The sequence below is a fragment of the Oncorhynchus mykiss genome, chromosome 5, assembly GCF_057628025.1.
Source record: "Oncorhynchus mykiss isolate SJ-2025 chromosome 5, ASM5762802v1, whole genome shotgun sequence".
Lineage (NCBI taxonomy): Eukaryota > Metazoa > Chordata > Actinopteri > Salmoniformes > Salmonidae > Oncorhynchus > Oncorhynchus mykiss.
This window is the reverse complement of record NC_143026.1, coordinates 36569238-36589534: the sequence shown is the minus strand read 5'-3', so window position 1 is coordinate 36589534 and position 20297 is coordinate 36569238. Positions and strand designations below refer to the sequence as shown.

At 42.0% G+C, this 20297-nt stretch overlaps 1 protein-coding gene across 2 annotated transcripts; it reads left to right on the top strand.

Moving 5' to 3' along the window:
- Nucleotides 1-2707: 2707 nt before the first annotated feature.
- On the top strand, nt 2708-19805 carry LOC110523698 (solute carrier family 35 member E4). 2 transcript variants are annotated; one of them, XM_021602622.3, is made up of 3 exons: nt 2708-2920; nt 10739-11352; nt 15201-19805. In XM_021602622.3, the coding sequence occupies exons 2-3, from the start codon at nt 10758-10760 to the stop codon at nt 15716-15718; spliced, it is 1113 nt and encodes a 370-aa protein (XP_021458297.2). In that variant the 5' UTR covers nt 2708-2920; nt 10739-10757; the 3' UTR covers nt 15719-19805. The 2 variants fall into 2 exon arrangements, with proteins under 2 accessions (XP_021458297.2, XP_021458295.2); XM_021602620.3 differs by lacking the exon at nt 2708-2920 and having other exon boundaries at nt 10600-11352.
- The last annotated feature ends 492 nt before the right edge of the window (nt 19806-20297 follow it).

Sequence of the window (20297 nt, the reverse complement as noted above, 5' to 3'; positions counted from 1 at the left end):
TGGCTCTTTGGTCCACTCTTTGGTCCACCCCAACAGAGTTGAGGATTCACATAATCCATGGTTACCTTATATTTAGAGAATAGAATATCCCAGTATTAGTATGTATTCTTATGAAAGATATTTTGGAATTACGCATTACAGTACTTTTATCTGAAAGTTAGCACATATTTTAGCTGATTACTCTTTTAAACGGACATTGGATGGGGTAGATCACATTGTAATGTTTTTTATGCGTTTAGTATCTTATGTAAGATGCCCTGCAATTCAGTTGTCTTTACTGTAAACTGCCAAAGTACACCATTGTGGCACATGCATTTACGTAGGCCTGCTTGTGTAAATAAAACCGAAGCTGATCGTGCTCCCTGACTATATGACATATCTGCAATGTAATGTATGTTCCAAACTGAGGGAGTGTCATGCAATCCAGTTTGCATTTGTTTTTGGGACATTAGTGGGACATCAGGTGTTGTGGTACTTTTGTGTTTGAGGGTACTATATTGTGATCATTTTGCAACCCAATCACAACTAATTTTATTGACTTGTTGCTGAATGTGTTTTGTGCTTGAAAAATGGTTTTGGTTAGTGTGACATCATTGTAGTGTGTGTGGTCACGTTTCCTAGATGGGGTAACCAGTTGAAACTCATGAAAAAAACACTACATATGAAACCTTGCGCTATAATGATATGGCTGTAATTCTGTCAATTATAATTCAACAATCTACCTGTTGGTGTTAAAATGAATAGTAATTGGTAGTTTTAAAATATAATCATAATGTAAACAGTTATCATATGTGGCAGACCAGATGGTTGGGTCAAAAGGTTTACACAGATCAGACACGGACAGAGTAAGATTACTTTCAAAGGTGTTTATTAAAATAATAGTCCAAAAGAAAATAATAGGTCTCCCCCAAGAGACCCTCTCCAGGATACCGTTTTCTGGACTCCGGGTCTTGCTGTATCCTGTGGGGATCAAAAACTGAAAACCCACTGTTCCTAGGCCGTCATTGAAAATAAGAACTTGTTCTTAACGGACTTGCCTAGTAAAATAAAAACGTCTCATACCAACTATACGGGAGTCCTTTCTTCCCTGTGTGCTGCAGTTATGGCAGCTTTATGGAACTTGTATAGCTGGTGAGCAATCAGCCCTTGATTACCCACCAATCCCCAATCAGCCCCAATTAGTCCTGGCTGTAGAGCCCGTCGAGACCTAGCACGTCCAGCAGATGGAGCCATCGCCTCGTGATGTATACTCCGTCTGTCACCAGGCCTCGACGAGTCTCCCCCTGGTGGCTGACCTGCTGTACGCCACACACACTTTACTAAATCAAATGGAGAATACTGTCCCACTTCCCCTGGATGGTGTTTGGATAGTGGGACACGGACCATTTCAGCTATTAAAATACACAAAATGAACCTTTAATCAATTTAAATGTATTTTAATTCATTTGATATTCTAAAATACATTGAAATGTGTTGTTTTAGTTGTTCATAAGATCTCTGAAACAATTGTAGATGTTATATAGCAAATAAACAGCATAGGATGACCGTGGAAGAAATTAGAGAGGAATAACAGGGGTAGGAAAGGAAGCACAATGAGATGTAATAACAAAGGGAGGATAGAAAAGAGGGTACATTTATAAAAGGGGGCAGAATTTGGGGAATAGTAGAGGTGTTTCAGAATCAAGTAAAAGCTGTGCAAACTCGTTTAGTTAGATTTTCATCAAGACCTTGGAATGTCCCCAAATATATTTTCCAAGGTCACGGAGATGGTTTAGTTAAAGGTTATTGTCATAAAATTGTAAAAACAGAGTGTGTACAGAATTCCCCCTGTTGAGGGGGTTATGGGACCCTATTTCACATTTCTGCTTGTTTATGTGCACATCTGTTTATGTTTGGCTGCTGAGTCTAGCTCTCCTCAAGTGAGGATATATCGATCAGGGTCTCAGCTAAATCAGCTGGGTCCCACTTTCCCCACACTCTGTACATGAGCTAGCTGATCATGCACCCTCTGATTGGTTAAGGACATCTAGCTGGTCCTGCAGCTAGCCCTATAAATAGAACATATTGCCAATCGCCTTGAACCTTCCAGTGCAAGATCAGAGAAAGATATATGGCAGTGTGTTCATGGACTGCATGGGTAAAAACCATTTCCATGTCCATACCCCTGTTTGGCAATGACGTTCCTGTGTGTTGACTCTGTGAGGTTGCCTTATTCCTCTGACCAGGAAAGGTTTTCAGTGAGTCACAGACTAGTTAAATAGGAGTGTATTCCCTCACAGTGTGTTATCTACAAGCTTCTACAAAGTCGTATTGATGAAATCATAACAAGTGTGAGGTGAAGTGGGACACTAATGTATTTCTAATGAGAAAAAAAGTTACTAAAGTGTCCCACTGACACTGAAAGAGACCCTTTAGCTAAAGTAGAGTCTGATGTTGTTTTAGGGGTTGTAGCATCCACTGAATAATACATTATCAAGTTGTTTCATCATTAATTAATGGAAATACACATCACTTAAATAACTCATTTTGATTGTCTACATAGCAGTCTACCAATTTTTAATTGGTAGTCAGCAGTAGGTCAGCATTTGTTCACTGTGTACATTGAGTGCTCTGTTTAGGTTATGTAATTCCAATTTGTGCAGACATGTTTTATGAAGTGTTATATAAAAACAACCGCCTTTAGAGGTGTGCCATGTGTGCTTACACTGCATAATAGAGTAATGCTTCTTCTTCCGCTGTCAGCTTTTGTCCTAGCCGAGGTCATCTTTTCTTAGTGACTGTCCCAGTGAATGAAGAGAGGGTGATTGCAGTGACGTGACCGCACAGCTGATCGGGCGATAACGAGGCAGACAAGCATTCCGCTATGTGCGCCCGGGATGTTTTTGTGATGTTACCAAGCCAAAGATCCACAAAGAAAGAGGTAAATGTAACCAGAAAGCATAGGCAATAGCGTTAGGCTGCCGCGTGATGTTAAATGTGCGTATGGTGAGGATGTTTCACTTGCTGTTTAATCTGGTCTGTCATTGCAGTGGTAGCTGACGATTCTGTGTTTCGTCGTTTATCAGGTCTAATATTTTATTCCGACTTTGTTTTAGGTTTACATGTACATCATTTAGCAGACGCTTTTATCCAGAGCAATTGGGGTTAAGTGCCATGCTCCGTGGAACATCGACAGATGTTGTACGTACTCGGCTCGGGGATTTGAACAAGTGACCTTCCTGTTATTGGTCCAACGCTCTTAACCGTAAGGACGGCTACCTGCCGCCCTATGTATACGGATAGGACAGAGTAGGTTATAATAACTTCAGTTGATAGACACATCATGATTTTCTACACCGCGCTCGCGCTGGATGAAGGAAAGCATGATGAAGCTAGATCCGTGCACTAAATACGCTGTGTAGGACTCTGCGGGGCCGACAAAAAATACAATTACCCCCTTCTGATTCATGTCTCATGTGTAGCCTAGCTGTTGAGCGGGTTAAATGAATCGTCGTAGTTCTGCTACTATTTAATCATGAGACCCCTCGCATGAATTAATCTTCGATAGCTACTTGCGACTGCAGCTGCTAGAGCGGAGGCTTGCTTACATTCCTGGCTGGCGACTTCATTCTGGCTAACAACAGTAGGAGATATGTAGCCAGCTAAATATAGCCGCGGGAAGTAATGGTGCCCTCTGAAAAATCGGGGGGGAAAAAATATTATTAATAAAACAATTTGGCACTGGGACTTTAATAGTCCTGTATTAGCTGACAGATAAGGACAGATATCAATTTGCAAGGCCAGCTCAGGCAAAAATATTTACAGCATCCCCACCGCTGGCAATGCAGCTGAATGTAGCAAATGCAATACTCTTTGGAAACATTTCTCTGTCATAACTTTTGGATTTGAAATTGTAACCAATTACAGACTCACCTGTAGAGGAAGTAGAAGAGTCGGGAGTTTTATAAGGTCTTAAACCTTTTCTTGCCCAGGAAACCCCCTCCCAGGCAAACTGGTGACCCAGGGACCCCAATAATGTATTCAGGGCCGGCTCCAGGCATAAGCGACAAACGGTTGCTTAGGGCCCCTGGCCGCTATGGGGCTCACTAACCTACATTCATATATATAATTATTTTTTTAGGAACTCAGTCGGGTCTCAACTTACTGTTGAGAGTAAAATGCTTTTCATGGCCAATCCAACGTCTGAAGTGGCCGTACAGCGGCAGGTAGCCTTGGGGTGACAGGTAGTCTAGTGGTTATAGTGTTGTACTACTAACCAAAAGGTTGCAAGATCAAATCCCTGAGCTGACAAGGTAAAAATCTGTCATTCTGCCCCTGAACAGTTCCTAGACTGTCATTGAAAATAATACTTTTTTTCTTAACTGACTTTCCTAGTTAAATAAAGATTAAATGAATACTGTGATGTAGACTTCAGGGCTTTCAGACGACTTCTTGCAATTAGCAGAGCTATTGTGAAGGGAGTTGTCAAGGAAGGAAGTTTGTGTTTATACAGGATGTACCGCCCCCACCTACCATCAACCAATCATGTCAAGGCGGAGCTATACGGAGCCCCCCGCATTTGTACAAAATTTGAGAGGTGCACAGCGATGTGGTACAGAGCTTGATCTGGCCTCTGCATGGCTCCGCAATTGCATCACACCCTCCATACATGTTTGGATCAAGCCTAAATTGGCATTTAGAATAGTAGAATACACAAGGTGCAAGTTTGAAATGTGGTTGTGCATCAGCAGTTTTTCTCTTTTTTTTGTAAGTCCCTGACAGCCAGTTAATTGGCCATGTCAGCTTACAATTTGTAGATTGGTAAGTTAGTCTATCCATTTATCTAAACTTGTACAGTAGTAATGATGGTCGAATACCGACCTGGCACACTGGGCATGTGCCCAGGTGCCCTGACCTCCACGGGGCCCCCGTTGATTTTGTTTGTCACTCTCACTCAGATATTAAGATGGCACAAGTCATGGCAAAATGTGTAGAATTGCATGAAATGTGTTATAAAATTGCAGAAAATTTTCTCCGCCCCATGGCAAAATGTGTAGAACTGCAGGAAATGTACTTTAAAACGTAAATGTTTCCCTCTGCTTGGTGGGGGGCCCCCCAACCAAATCTAGCTTAGGGCCCAAAAGGCTAGAGCCGGCCCTGCATGTCTTATCACCAGGCGAATGATAATGGCAAGTTGAGGTTATCAGCATTTAAAAATTAATACATTTAATAGATAGTTTTTTGTTATTTTGACCTCCCCACATTATAAATGGAACAAGAAGTGTAAACTCTGACATAGCGATTTGGGACTGTGTAGGCGCAGACTGAGCAAGAAAAACAAACAAAAAAACAAATGATGTTCTACTTGTCAGTGTTCTAAATGGGACATTATTTGTCTTTTTACTTAAGCACTGTACTTGACTTGGGCAAGAGCTCACCGGAACTGAGTACCGGCACCTCAAATTGTCTTCTGCATGAGTTTCTGCATCTCCTATAGAATAATATAATATTATCTCAAAAGTATTAACCTAGTATTGAGGAGCTCCTGCACCTAAATATAAATTGCACTGGCACCCAAAAATAGTACCAACAGCTATTTGGGTCCAAATCAAGCACTGGCCTAAACATGCATATGTAACAGTTTTGCTTCCGTCCCTCTCCTCACCCCTACCTGGGATCGAACCAGGGACCCACTGCACATATCAACAACTGACACCCTTGAAGCATCGTTACCCATCGCTCCACAAAAGCCACGGCCCTTGCAGAGCAAGGGGAACAACTACTTCAGGTCTCAGAGCAAGTGCCGTCACCCAATTGAAACCCTATTAGTGTGCACCACCGCTAACTAGCTAGCAATTTCACATCGGTTACACATGACCTCATGGATTTCCAAGGTGAGTTCTTTTCTGATGACCACGGCCAGCTGGGCACCGGTGAGTGCAGCACAAAGCTTGAGTCTTGGCATTGACTGTTCTCGTTTTGGGGCCACTCTTGATCTTGCTGCAAGGAATGCCAATTGGAGCCGTCCATTGGTGTCTTCAGTACGGAGGTACGTGACGGCACCGTACGCATGTTCTGAGGCATCACTGAAGACGTGAATACTTGACGTAACACCTTAGCAGTGTGACCTGAGACATCTGTGGAAGTTTGAAGACCCTTTGAAGGCCCTTGAAGGGGTGGCAGGTAGCCTAGTGGCTAGAGCATTGGGCCAGTAACCGGGAGGTTACTGGATCGAATCCCCGGCCTGACAAGGTAAAAATCTGTTGTTCTGCTCCTGAACAAGGCAGTTAACAAACATGCTGTTGGTTAATAAGAAATAAGAATTTGTTCTTAAGTGATTTGTGTAGTGAAATAAAGGGTCCATCTGAGCTGAGTCTTGATGGTGGTGGCTTTGCAAAGGTGACCCAAATGCACTGGTTCTGTTGGGGTGATTAGATGGGGATAGTTTGATCTGATGTGCATTAATGGCTGCAACTGATCCAGCAGTTGAAGGGGTAGGCATTTGAGGTGCCAGTATCTTTTCTGAAGGGCTTTGTCCGGTAGGTATGCGGTGCAACGCCCAACTCTTCAGCTGTGAAGGCTCTGTGAATGTCAAAGGACCTGTTTGGTTGACTAACAGGGGCCACTCACACAGAAGCTCCATGGACGATGAGGATATCTTGACGCACCATACAAAGTGCCAAGTCCTCAGGATTGCCTAGGAGGCCTGTGCACTCTGACTTGTCGTTCAACAGGGTGCACGTGTCAAGTGACTTGATGCCGCGCCGCAAGATGACTCAACTCATTTTCAGCAGCACCGTCGATCACCGGTGTAGCTCACCCTCAGAGCGCACCATCAGAGCGAATCTTTGGAATGCCTTGATGTCACCGCTCTTGATGTTGGGGCCATCCATTCACCCGGTGATGCATTGGAGGGCAAGCTGGTGGTGCTGGCCATACAGTTCTGTGACGGAATCCATGGTGTCACTGTATGGGTACCTGCTTTGCCGTAGGAGTCGTAAATTAGCAAAGCCTCTTCCAACTTCAAGTGGTCCACCAATATCTGAAAGTTGAAGCACTCTGTTGTATCTACAGGCAGCACATTGTCGAGGGCCAACTTCAGCCTTGCAAACTCTTGTGGGTCTTCATTGATGAAGTTGGTCCACGGTAGACGCACTCCCGGCTGGGTGGAGAAGGTGTGCGGTAGCGGACAGGTGAGTGCCAACAACGATCAGGTGAGTAGGCCGGGCAGCGACGGTCAGGCGAGTAGTCGCAGTGGCGATGGTCGGTTAAGGGGTGATGACAATGGCCATGTCAGTAGTCGCGGTGGCGACGGTCAGGTGAGTAGTTGCGGGGTAGACAGTCAGACGTGGGCTGACAATGGCAATCAGTTGAGGATTTACAACAACAATCAGGCGTAGGCTGACCATAGCGGTCAGGTAAGTAGTCGCAGCAGCATCGGTCAGGTGAGTAGTCACGGCGATGACAGTCAGGTGTGGGCTAACGACGGCAATCAGGTGTGGGCTGACCGTAATGGTCAGGTGAGTAGTCGCGACGGCAACAATCAGGTGTGGGCTGATGACCGCAGTGGTTAGGTTAGGGCTGACGTTGGCGATCCTATGAAGTCAGCCCTCTGGGTGACGCTTTAGGGCTCCGAGTTCTGAAATGAGAAGTCGACTGGTTTCACTGGTGCGATGACTCACGATGTCGAGGGGTTGACTGAGTAGATGATGATGATGATGATGATGAGGATGACTGGTCTGAGAAGGAGAGCCCTCTGATCCTAAGGTTTTCAATGAGCTGCTCTATCTTATCACACTGCCTTTGTGACTGCAGGTTATCATCTCTGGTTGTCACTAGCTTTGCCCACTCAGGCTGACTAGTCGAGATGTGCCTGCTGTGGGTGGCCGGTGAGTTGGCCATTATTAATGAAGGTGAGGCACCATCCTCATTGTTGCGAGTCAGCCTGGGTAGTTAGTGGCTTGAACTGTTTGGGACCAATTGAAGCAGATTAATTTAGCTCTTCCGTTAGCTCCAGTATCTCCCGTGTTAACTTCTCAGTTTCCTCTCCTTTCAGCTTCAGGAACATTACGACTGTTCTGGAAGAAGAACGGGTTTCTCTCTGATCTTGTACAGGGGGGTAGCTGCTGCTGGTCTTGCTGTGAGAGTAATTAATTCCACTCACAGCGCCGTCTGCCCGTGGTCACTCGTTGGAGTGGTGTTTTGTTGTGTGTGGTGTTTGCCTTGAGCCTTCTTGGATGGGCACTCCTAATGTAACTCTATGGCAGCACCCAATGGGCTTGAATTTTCAAGAAAGCAAAAAATAGACCATGTTTGTATGTGGCTTTATTAACTCAATGTTTTTTATTTTCTTTTACATTGTTTGCAAACTGATATGTGACACCTTTTAATGCCAAAATAACACGCAAAACAGGCAACTCCACCTGCCCTGAATGACAGGTCGCCACTACACCAAGTGTACAAAACATTAAGAACACCTTGATTCGGAGGGGTTGGGTTAAATGCGGAAGACACATTTTGGTTGAATGCATTCAGTTGTGCAACTGACTAGGTATCCCCTTTCCCTAATATTGAGTTAAACAGCCTCAGATCAGCCTCAATTCGTTGGGGCATGGACTCTACAATGTGTCGAAAGCGTTCCACAGGGATGCTGGCCATGTTGACACCAATGCTTCTCACAGTTTTGTCAAGTTGGCTGGATGTCCTTTGGGTGGTGAACCATTCTTGATACACGGGAAACTGTTGAGCGTGAAAAACCCAGCAGCGGTGCAGTTCTTGACACAAACCGGTGCACCTGGCAACTACTAACATACTCCATTCAAAGGCACTTAATAAGTATTTTGTCTTGCCCATTTATTTCCAGTCAATGTAATGAGCCTATAATTTTTAGTAATTTTATTGTAAATCGAACTTTGCCCACTATAACTCCGCCTATGCATTGAATTGATATCACACAATACATTGTAGGTGCACTTGATCTCCCGTGCCCTGCAGAGAATTGCACTCGGCTTGCATTTTGACTCATAAAGTTCCTCATAAAGAAGTGATGCTTTTCCAAATTTGGACAAATTATTACAAAATGAAAAGCTGAAATGTCTTGAGTCAATAAGTATTCAATCCCTTTGTTATGGCGAGCCCAAATATGTTCAGGAGTAAACATTTGCTTCACAAGTCACATCATTTGTTGCATGGACTCTCTCTGCGTGCAATAATATTGATAAACATGATTTTTGAATGACTACCTCATCTCTGTACCCCACAAATAAAATGATCTGTAAGGTCCCTCGGTCGAGCGGTGAATTTCAAACACAGATTCAACCACAAAGAACGTGGAGGTATTCCAATGGTTTGCAAAGAAGGGCACCGATTGGTAGATGGGTAAAATAAAAAAAAGCGGACATTGAATATCCCTTTGAGCATGTTGAAGTTATTCATTACACTTTGGATGGTGTATCAATACACCCAGTCACTACAAAGATACAGGCATCCTTCTTAACTCAGTTGCCAGAGAGGAAGGAAACCGCTCAGGGATTTAACAATGAGGCCAATGGGGACTTTAAAACAGTAACAGAGTTTAATGGCTGTGATAGGAGAAATCTGGCGATGGATCAACAAAATCGTAGTTACTCCACAATATTAACCTAATTGACAGAGTGAAAAAAAGGAAGCCTGTACAGAATTAAAAAACATGCATCCTGTTTGCAACAAGGCACTAAAGTAAAACTGCAAATTATTTCTTTGCCACATTAACTTCATGTCCTGAATACAAAGCGTTATGTTTGGGGCAAATCCAACACAACACATCACTGAGTACATCTCTATATATTTCCAAGAATGGTGGTGGGTGGCTGCATCATGTTATGGGTATGCATGTCATCGGCAAGGACTAGGGAGTTTTTATGATGAACAAAAACGGAATTGAGCTAAGCACAGGCAAAATCATAGAGGAAAACCTGGTTCTGTCTGCTTTCCACCAGACACTGGGAGACAAATTCCCCTTTCAGTAGGACAATAACCTAAAACACAAGGCCAAATATACACTGGAGTTGCTTACCGAGATGACATTGAATGTTCCTGAGTGGCCTAGTTACTGTTTTGTCTTAAAATGACTTGAAAATGGCTGTGTAGCAATGATCAACATCCAACTTTTTTAAAGAATAATGTGCAAATATTGTACAATCGAGTTGTGCAAAGCCCTTCGAGACTTACCCAGAAAGACTCACAGCTGTAATTGCTGACAAAGGTGATTCTAACCTGTATTGACTCAGGGGGTTGAATACTTATGTAATCAAGATATATTAGTGTTTTATTTTTCATATTTATTTTTTTTACAAATGTTAGATTTTTTGTGTGTAGAAAATAAAAACTACAAACATTTAAATCCATTTTCATCCCACTTTCTAACACAACAAAATGTAGAAAAAGTGAAGCGGTGTGAATACTTTCTGAAGGCACTGTATTTCAAGGGAATAAACTTAACTTAAGTCTTCCTCCGAGACGATTGAATGACAAATTTTAAGTTTTTATCAAAAACAACTGTTTTCAGCACCCACTGCAATTACACACAACATTGTTCTGTGTAATTGCGGGCTATTCTTTGGGTGCTGAAAACAGTAGTTTTTGATAAAAACTTAATTTTATGTGACGTTGGAGCTCCAGCCCGCCCACACAGTCACTGCTCAACTCCATCGTGAATCATGGAGTGGAGTTTAGTTGGCTAGTTATTGCTTAACCAAGTCAAGATGTGTTTGCCTTACAGAAACGAGGATGAAATCAACATGATTAGCACCGATGGCCTCTCTAAATGCGAGGCGACCTGGCGCGAGACTGGGAAAAGGCCACAGGCGGAGATGTTGCACCTTCTGCCCGCTGTCATTGTCTGGCTTGTGACGGGGACAACCATCTCCAGTCTTAACAAATGGATTTTTGCAGTGTACAACTTCAGGTACCCCTTACTGCTGTCGGCCCTGCACATGTTGACAGCGATAGTGGTGGACTATGGGCTTATTAAACTGCGAATGCTCCAGCAAAACGGTGGGGTTGACAACCAGAAGGACCTTACCACCAGCGCCAAATGCAAGGTGTTTCTATTGAGCTTGACATTTTGTGCCAGCATCGCATTTGGCAACGTGGGTCTGAACTATGTCCAGCTGTCATTTGCCCAAATGATCTACACCACCACGCCAATCTTCACCCTGGCCATCTCCACTCTGATCCTGGGCAAGCAACACCACATCCTCAAATACACAGCCATGATGCCCATCTGTCTGGGAGCCTCGTTCAGCATCATGGGCGAGGTCCAGTACGACCAGACAGGCTGCTTCTTCGTATTCGCTGCGACAATGTTGAGAGGTGTCAAATCCATCCAGCAAGGTGAGTCACAGCTGCTACCTTCAACTTGTCTTTATGATAGTTGTTATGTTGCATCTCTGATGGTGGTTGACACATTGATCATCACTTTATAAATGTTGAACTGTATAATAAACTTTTGTTGTTGCCCTAGGGGTCGTTCCTAAGGATTTCAATCAATTTCTGACTTCTGATTTGAACATAACCTTTCTTACATGTTTGCCGATGGTGGAAGTGGTCAGAAAGTTACATTTTTGGCCTGAATGCCAAAACATTTAGGAGATTAGGTGTTCAAAGATTACCCATTTTGCCTACCCTACCATGTCTTCATCACTGAAAAAGATTCAGTTTGATATAATTTGAAAGTTTACAAACAGGGTTGTCAAACTGTTTAATGATTTCTAGAAATATTCATTTTATATTCATCAATCATTTTAAAGTTTTAACGTCATTATCTAAAAACGTGTAAACTCAGATGTTTCTCATTTTCACTAATGTTGTAGCTTAGACCCTATTTTTCATCATCTGAAGTATTTGTGTTGTGCCCATCATCGATTGAGAGACAGCATACTCTTGGGTATAATTTCAATCATAGAAATATAATTAATAGAATGGACCTATCCCTTCAGACCCCTGCAATCAGAAGACACAAAGAGAAAGGTTTTACTCCACCCAAAATCTGTCCAAGAAAATAAGCCCACGAAGTGAGGAATTTTTGTATGGAGGTCAGTGAAAGAGTGTTGAATTTGGTCAAAGGAAAATGTAATTGCTAATTTGCTATGTAAGGCTTATTTGAGCAAATATAAGTTTTGTTATGGTTTGGTTGTTAGTTACGAATGCACTGATATAGGTGGACGCATGTGGCAATTTGAAAGAAACATTATACTGGAGTTGTGCCTGTTGTCATAGAGAGAGAGATAGAGGACTCATCATGGATATAATCTGTTTTAGCATGGACATTGCCATTGAGGAATTCTCCCATTTTTAAAGGAGTCCACTGGGTGGGGATTCCTATGAGTTGGGAGCAATCAGCAAATGGAGAAGAAAATGTACTTCTTTAAAATGGAGATAGCTAGCCTCAATGGCACCGCCCATGCTATAATGGCACACATAGAAAGATGAGTAATCTCTTTGGCCTGGTAGTCACACACATATCTGCCCTCTCATTGGCTAGAATGGTCCCACCTGTTCTCTCCTGCTTTCTATGTTTGAGGACATGTATTTCCATTGCTAGAGTAGTCACTCGAATATCTTGTTAATACTGTATAATAGACCATCTTTGCTACAATTTAGCTGCTACACAATTGACATTCAAATTGAATTGAAACTTCTAATTACTACCAGTAAGATGGCTGATGGTCCACCCACTGTCGAATGTCAACTTGAATGGGAATGTCTATCCTATTATCTATATTTTAAGGATTTCAATAGGTTTCCAATGGAAGATTGATAGTTTAATTTATAACAATGGATATTCTCACTCAAGTCAACGTAATTTGATGTGTAGACCTCCAACCATCTTTGTGGTACCATTTGAAAGTTAAAATTTCAATTATGTTCTAGTCTCATAGTCTTTTAATTATAGGCCTATGGTTTATTATGTGTAGGTCTATGTGAGTCGCATGGTAAATATAAGAGTAATGGATTTACGTAGGCCTACAATACGTTTTAGTAGGGAATAGGGGAGGCTGTGCTTTTCTGATCTTTTATCATCTTTCTGATACTCTACCATTTGAAAGTTTACATTTAAACTTTTTTCACATTTTAGTACATTATCAGCCAAAACATGACACTCACCCTGTAGTCACGAGTGTGCTGTGTCTCAACTGATGGCAGGCAGAACACAAACACCTCAGACAATGTAAAATACGGTCAAAGCTAAAATGTATATAAACACAACCTTAGTTTACGCTTTTTTTTAGATAATTGACATTAAAGCTTAAAACATTTGACAACCCTGTTTGTACATTTTCAAATGATATTATACTCAACCATTTAATTTGTTCAGTGATGAAGACATCATGTCTCATGCTAGGATGGGGTATGCAAAATGGGTCAACTTTAAGCACCTCTTTTCTCTTGAATTTTTTTTGGGCATTCAGGTCCAAAAAGTCACTTTCTCACTACTTCTTCCACGAGCAAACATGTACGGGAGGTTTTGTTGAAATGAAAAAGGGTGCAGTCAGAAGTCATGGGAATTATATGGAACGACCCCTCAGCAATATGAACATATGGGTGCTATCAGATTTTGGAGGACAAATCAGAAATGTCCCTGCGTACTTAAATACTTTCCTTTCAAAAGAGTGGAAAATATGTCCCCTAACTGAAATTCTCTGACATCAGTCAGAGTGTATATTTGGTGTTTCTTCCAATCCCATATAAACTTCCCACACTGCAGTCAGTGCTGGACATTTTTACTGCTGCCCTGAGTTACCAAGTAACACACCCAGTCTAGCTAGAGGTGTTGTGTTGCCTGTTGCTAAGGACACTTTCAAAACTACTGACAGGGCTGACCCAATAAAAACTTATCAAAAAGGACTAATTCCTGACAGGTAAACCAGGCAGAGAGCTCATTCTAGTTCTGTGGCAGAGTTCTATCCTGTTTACCAGGAATTAGTCCTATCACTTTGTTACTGTCATACTTTCAAATCAAATATTATGTCACATGTTTTGTAAATGATAGCTGTTATCTAAGAGTGATATGCTTACTTATGGGCCCTTCCCAACTATGATGAGAGAAAGAAAATACAGAAATAATAGAAGACTAAAACACATAATAATAATAAAAGTAATAATAAATACATAATGAGTAACGATAACTTGGCTACTGTATATACATCAAATCAAATCAAATCAAATTTATTTTATATAGCCCTTCGTACATCAGCTGATATCTCAAAGTGCTGTACAGAAACCCAGCCTAAAACCCCAAACAGCAAGCAATGCAGGTGAAGAAGCACGGTGGCTAGGAAAAACTCCCTAGAAAGGCCAAAACCTAGGAAGAAACCTAGAGAGGAACCAGGCTATGTGGGGTGGCCAGTCCTCTTCTGGCTGTGCCGGGTGGAGATTATAACAAAACATGGTCAAGATGTTATAAGATGTTATAAGATGTTATACACAGGGTACCAGTATCGAGTCGATGTACTGGGGTACGAGGTGATTGAGGTAGATATGTACATATAACTAGGAATAAAGTTACATATAGATTAAAACTCTCGACTTCCTTAATTTCCTTCCTGTATTTGAACAGTATGAATCTGTTAATATATTTTCTCTACTTGTTTTGTTGGTGTACTGTATAGTGCTGTACTGATAATGAACCTGCTAGTCTCATGATGTGAAATCCATTCTAAGTAAACAAACCTATGACATTTCCATGTTCTGAACATGGCAGATTTGACATTATGTTAAAATAATGACTTATGGTCTGGATTTTCTACTCACTCAGAACCACCACCCTGAAATACCAATGTTGTTGGATGATGTCGTGTCGTGTTTCAGCAGCTATTTTCAAACTACCCTCGTAAAGGTCTCACTTGTTTACTTTATATGACACGCATCAGTGGTGCACGTGTCTTGTTATTTTGCTAAAGGAGTCTCACTCCCTTGGTATCCATGCCATTAGCTGACGTGTTGTTTCACAAATATAACACATCTCAATGATATGAATGTGGAACTACAGTGTTGTTTTGTATGATTATGTTTTATTTCTCTCTATCCTCTCTTATCTTTGTATTTAATCCCGCCACCCAAAACCAAACCTTGTGTTTGCGCTATAATGTTTAGTCTGTCATGAGACTACTTTGTATTTAAGCCTACTTTGCGTGTTTTCTGCTTCGCTCTATGTGCTTTTCTTTGTGTGTGTGTCTCAGGTATCTTGCTCCAGGAAGAGAAAATCAACTCTGTGTTCCTGCTGTACCTGATGTCTATCCCCAGTTTCTGCATCCTGGCCGTAGCTGCTCTGGCCCTGGAGAACTGGGCCGTGCTGGAGTCTCCAATGCACTACGACCACAACCTGTGGCTCCTCATTCTGCTCAGCTGCCTGGGCTCTGTCATGTACAACCTGGCCAGCTGCTGCGTCATAACCCTCACCTCCGCCGTCACCCTGCACATCCTGGGCAACCTGAGTGTGGTGGGCAACCTGCTGCTCTCCCAACTGCTGTTCGGCAACGAGATGTCAGCGCTCAGCTGTGCCGGTGTGGCTCTTACTCTCTCTGGCATGCTCATCTACCAGAACTCTGAGTTCATCTCCAACTACCTGGATGCACGGCGAGCTAAAGCCAGGGAGCTCAGCCGAGTGAGGGAGGAGGATATTGCATTCCAACCACCCCCCCAAAACCAGCAGGAGAGGGTAGACGCTGCCGGGAAACGAGAGGACAAGATGGACTGAGAGAGAGGGGGAGAGAGAGAGAGATTTCCTGTCCTTAGGGTTAGTTAAGTCAGGTGGTTCTGTGGAGAGGTTTAGGAAATTGTCTGTGACCTCATGATGTCATAGTTGATGATGACGACATGAGTGACAGAACTTGTTTGGTTGGGTCGTTTTTACCTCTTCACTGTGCCAATGTATTTATTTCAGCCATGGTCTCATGGAACAGAAGTCAGCTGACTAAAAAAACAGATGCCTTTAGAAAAGTGACAGTTGAGTTTGTACTGTTCTAATACTCATACATGCACACATACTGGTATGCATGCATGAGCACACAAACTATGTGATACATCTCATGAGATATCATGCACTGTTACTCACACTACACTGTGAAAATGTTCTCTCTGAGTGAGTGCTCAGTGGGATGGTTGGGTGGGAAGGACTAGGAACACTGCTCTTATGGATGGGCACAAATACGTTTTAAAAACATATGGTAATGTTACCTAACCTTCCCCTGGTCTCGTATCAGTGGGAAAGAGGTTTTCTGGCAGCTTTTATTTGGGGATCTTAAAATGGGTGTTCCGCATTTGTTATAGTGCTATAGCTTTTGTCTAGATGAAGTTTACAATGGCGTAAACATTCAAGCTAACAGGTTCAGCATATAATTTCTCCTGGCTGTTTGTAGGCATGGCGGCCAGTAAGCCACAGTGTTAATCTACTGCATAGTGAGGCATAGATCTGAGGGGAGCCACCTTGTCCCACTAAACGACCCCTTATTGCATTTCTCTTCATTTCCTCTTAATAAAAGGAACCTATTATAATAATTTTAATAACCTCCTACCTTTACAGCAGTTCTCACTGCAGCAAATGTCTATTATAAGGCCTATCCACTCTCTAAGGAGTCTCACTCATCTTTAGCACACTCCATAAAAAGTGTTTCATCATTCTCTCCTTACCGCCACTCAAACAGAAATGTCTTCTCCACTCAGAGGGTGCCACATTACATTTAGTCTTTATAACTGACCTCTGCTGGACAGTGTTATTGTAACTCCATGTGAATTTTTGAATATTTATGATGCAATGGTATTTCTTTCATTTATTTTTTATTCTGTAAGCAACACTATTTTTTGTCCTGTTTATGATTCTTACACAGGACAAAGAGGAAGTTGTTATTGGATTTCTGTTTACTAAATTGAATACAAAAGCTGTAGTATGTCTCTTACCAGAATTGACCTTGATCACAAACTAAAACTACTTAATTGAAGTTGGAAAGTTCTTACATGATGTGTCCAAAGCACTGACATAGGTCAGAAGTCACTCAGTAACTGGAGGTCTAGTCAACTGGTCTGTCACTTGGCCAACTAATGTACACTACCTTTCAACATTTTGCAGTCACTTAGAAATGTCCTTGCTTTTGAAAGAAAAAATGTAACTTCTTTAGATTAGTTGAGTATCTGGAGCATCAGCATTTGACGGTTCGATTACAGGCTCAAAATGGCCAGAAACAAAGACTTTCTTCTGAAACTCGTCAGTCTATTCTTGTTCTGAGAAATGCGAGAAATTGCCAAGAAACTGAAGATCCCGTACAACGCTGTGTACTACTCCCTTCAGCACAAACCAGAATAGATATGATATGATATGTTTCCATGAGATGCCATCTTAACCGACTTAATTTTAAATATATATTTTTTTACCCCTTTTTCTCCCCAATTGGTAGTTAGTCTAATCTCATCTCTGCAACTCCCGTACGGACTCGGGAGAGGCGAAGGTTGAGAGCCGTGCGTCCTCCGAAACACAACCCAACCAAGCCGCACTGCTTCTTGACACAATGCCCACTTAACCCGGAAGCCAGCCGCACCAATGTGTCGGAGGAAACACTGTACACCTAGCAACCGCGTCAGTGTGCACTGCACCTGGCCCGCCACAGGAGTCGCTAGTGCACGATGGGACAGGGACATCCCTGCCGTCCAAACCCTCCCCTAACCTGGACGACGCTGGGCCAATTGTGTGCCGCCCCATGGGTCTCACGATCGCGGCCGGCAGCAACAGAGTCTGGACTCGAACCCAGAACTTCTAGTGGCACAGCTAGCACTGCGATGCTGTGCCTTAGACAACTGCACCACTCGGGAGGCCCTTTAACTGACTTAACCTGTTGAGTGTAGGGGGCAGTATTTTGATGTTTGGATGAAAAACTTACCCAAATGAAACTGCCTATTTCTCAGGCCCAGAATCTAGAATATGCATATAATTAGGATAGAAAACACTCTAAAGTTTCCGAAACTGTCAAAATATTGTCTGTGAGTATAACAGAACTGATATTGCAGGCAAAAACCTGAGGAAAATCCAACCCGGAAGTGCTGTTTTTCCTGAAAGCTCTCTGTTCCATTGCCTGCCTTCACTCTATTTAAAGGGATATCAACCATATTCATTTTCCTATGGCTTCCACATGTTGTGAACAGTCTTTAGACATAATTTCAGGCTGCTATTTTGAAAAATGAGCGAGAAAGATCACATCGCGTCATTGTATGGCTGGGAGCAGCTTGGAGCAGACATTTTCTCTCTCTCCTATTGAAGAAGGTACAGTCCGGTTGAAATATTATCGATTATATATCGTACAAACAACCTGAGGATTGATTATAAAAATAGTTTGACATGTTTCAACGAACTTTACGGATACTATTTGGAATTTTCGTCTGCCCGGTCGTGACCGCTCTAGCCTGTGGATTTCTGAAAAAAACATGCCAAACAAATGGAGGTATTTTGGATATAAAAATAATCTTTATGGAACAAAAGGAACATTTATTGTGTAACTGGGAGTCTCGTGAGTGCAAACATCCGAAGATCATCAAAGGTAAGCGATTCATTTAATTGCTTTTCTGACTTTCGTGACCAATCTACTTGGCTGCTAGCTTTTTGTAATGTTTTATCTGCTGAGAGAGATGTCCTTACATAAATGCTTGGTATGCTTTCGCCAAAAAGCTTTTTTGAAATCTGACACACCAGGTGGATTAACAACAAGCTAAGCTGTGTTTTTCTATATTGCACTTGTGATTTCATGAAAATGTTATATTTTTTGTAATTTAATTTGAATTTGGCACTCTGCAATTCAGCGGATGTTGACGAAAATGATCCCGCTAATGGGATGGGTGCATCAAGAAGTTAATTTGGCTTCAAATGCGCTATTGAGTCTTCACATAGGAATGAATAGTGTCACGTGATCAATGGCTTTGTCCATTCATATACAGTCATTCAATTACACCCATCTTAAGGCTAGTGCTACTGAAAGGACCTTATGAAGATGTTGATGAAGTTGTTTCTAATCTTCCTTTCCCAGTCAAATAACATTCAGGTGTGAGACTTAGCCCCCCTTAGCCTTTGATAGACTATTTGGAAATGGTTATATTTTTTGTTATACCCGCCTGATGTTTTTCCCCCAATATGTTGTCATATGCACAGCAGTAGACACATAATGATTTGTTTCCAGCCTCAACCTGATAAATTAGTAATTTGAATGAAGATAAGATGAATGCCATTCTCAAAAATGTCTATTGAGAGGATCATGTTATTGATGGTAGTTAAATACCTCAGTCTTCAACATAGTTTGTTGCAGACCATTTGTTTAATAACTTAAGTAAGTTGGCAGTTGAAGCGAGATCAAATAGCTGAAAGCACGTCTGCCCACAACCCCGGTTTGTCTCCTGGTCAACTGTTATAATCTGTTTGTTAAATAGCCTACTGATCGAAAGGCCAATTTTGTTTAGCAACTTTGCATTTATGATAAGATACTTTTTAATCACACAGCCCTTAGAATACCTATTTAAACTGTACCAGCATCACAGATCTGCATTTGATTTGTAAGACTGAGTCAGTTTGACAACTCTGGGTTTGACTAGTCAGGCTGCTTGTTCACACAGAGGTTGTCTTTGACTGGCTATAAGGGCAGAGCAATGCACATATTGCACTGACGAGTTATGGGAGATGCTGCCTTTACAGTGTATGGCTCTTATGTATATACGGTTGATGTTGTCTGAAAACGTTACATGTAAATAATTATTTTATTGTATTGATTTTACAATCATGGAAGGCTGGCTCAAATATACTGGTTCAAAAACATGTGTGTCTCCTGTCTTATTTTAGTTTAGCAAAATGGACAATGGCATGTCTAGACACATTAAGCAAACACAAAGTACAGTTGAACAAACAGCCCAAACACACTGTAGTAAAATAAATAGCCAGACTACCGGTATACAATACTGTAGGAATTTTATTCAGTTTACCACATACGTGGTGGAGCCATTTCCCTGGTTACTGATGTTTGACCTCAAAATCCCCCAGTCAACCTTGTATGAAAATAACATAATGAGAGTAGATTATTTTTTCTATCTAAACTCTCTGCCAAATATGTGTGTGTTCTTTCTTCCCATACAGGGATGTCTTGGCTCTCTGTAAACAGAGTGATGTCGCTGAACAACTCCTTGACTTTTTTGCCTGAATAAGGTAGTGTTGTTGCTCCCCCTTCTGCTCAGCATTTCACCCTTTCGCTTACTCTCATATCATTTGTATATAGGGCTCTCTAAACAACACTTCACTCACCCCCCTGAGT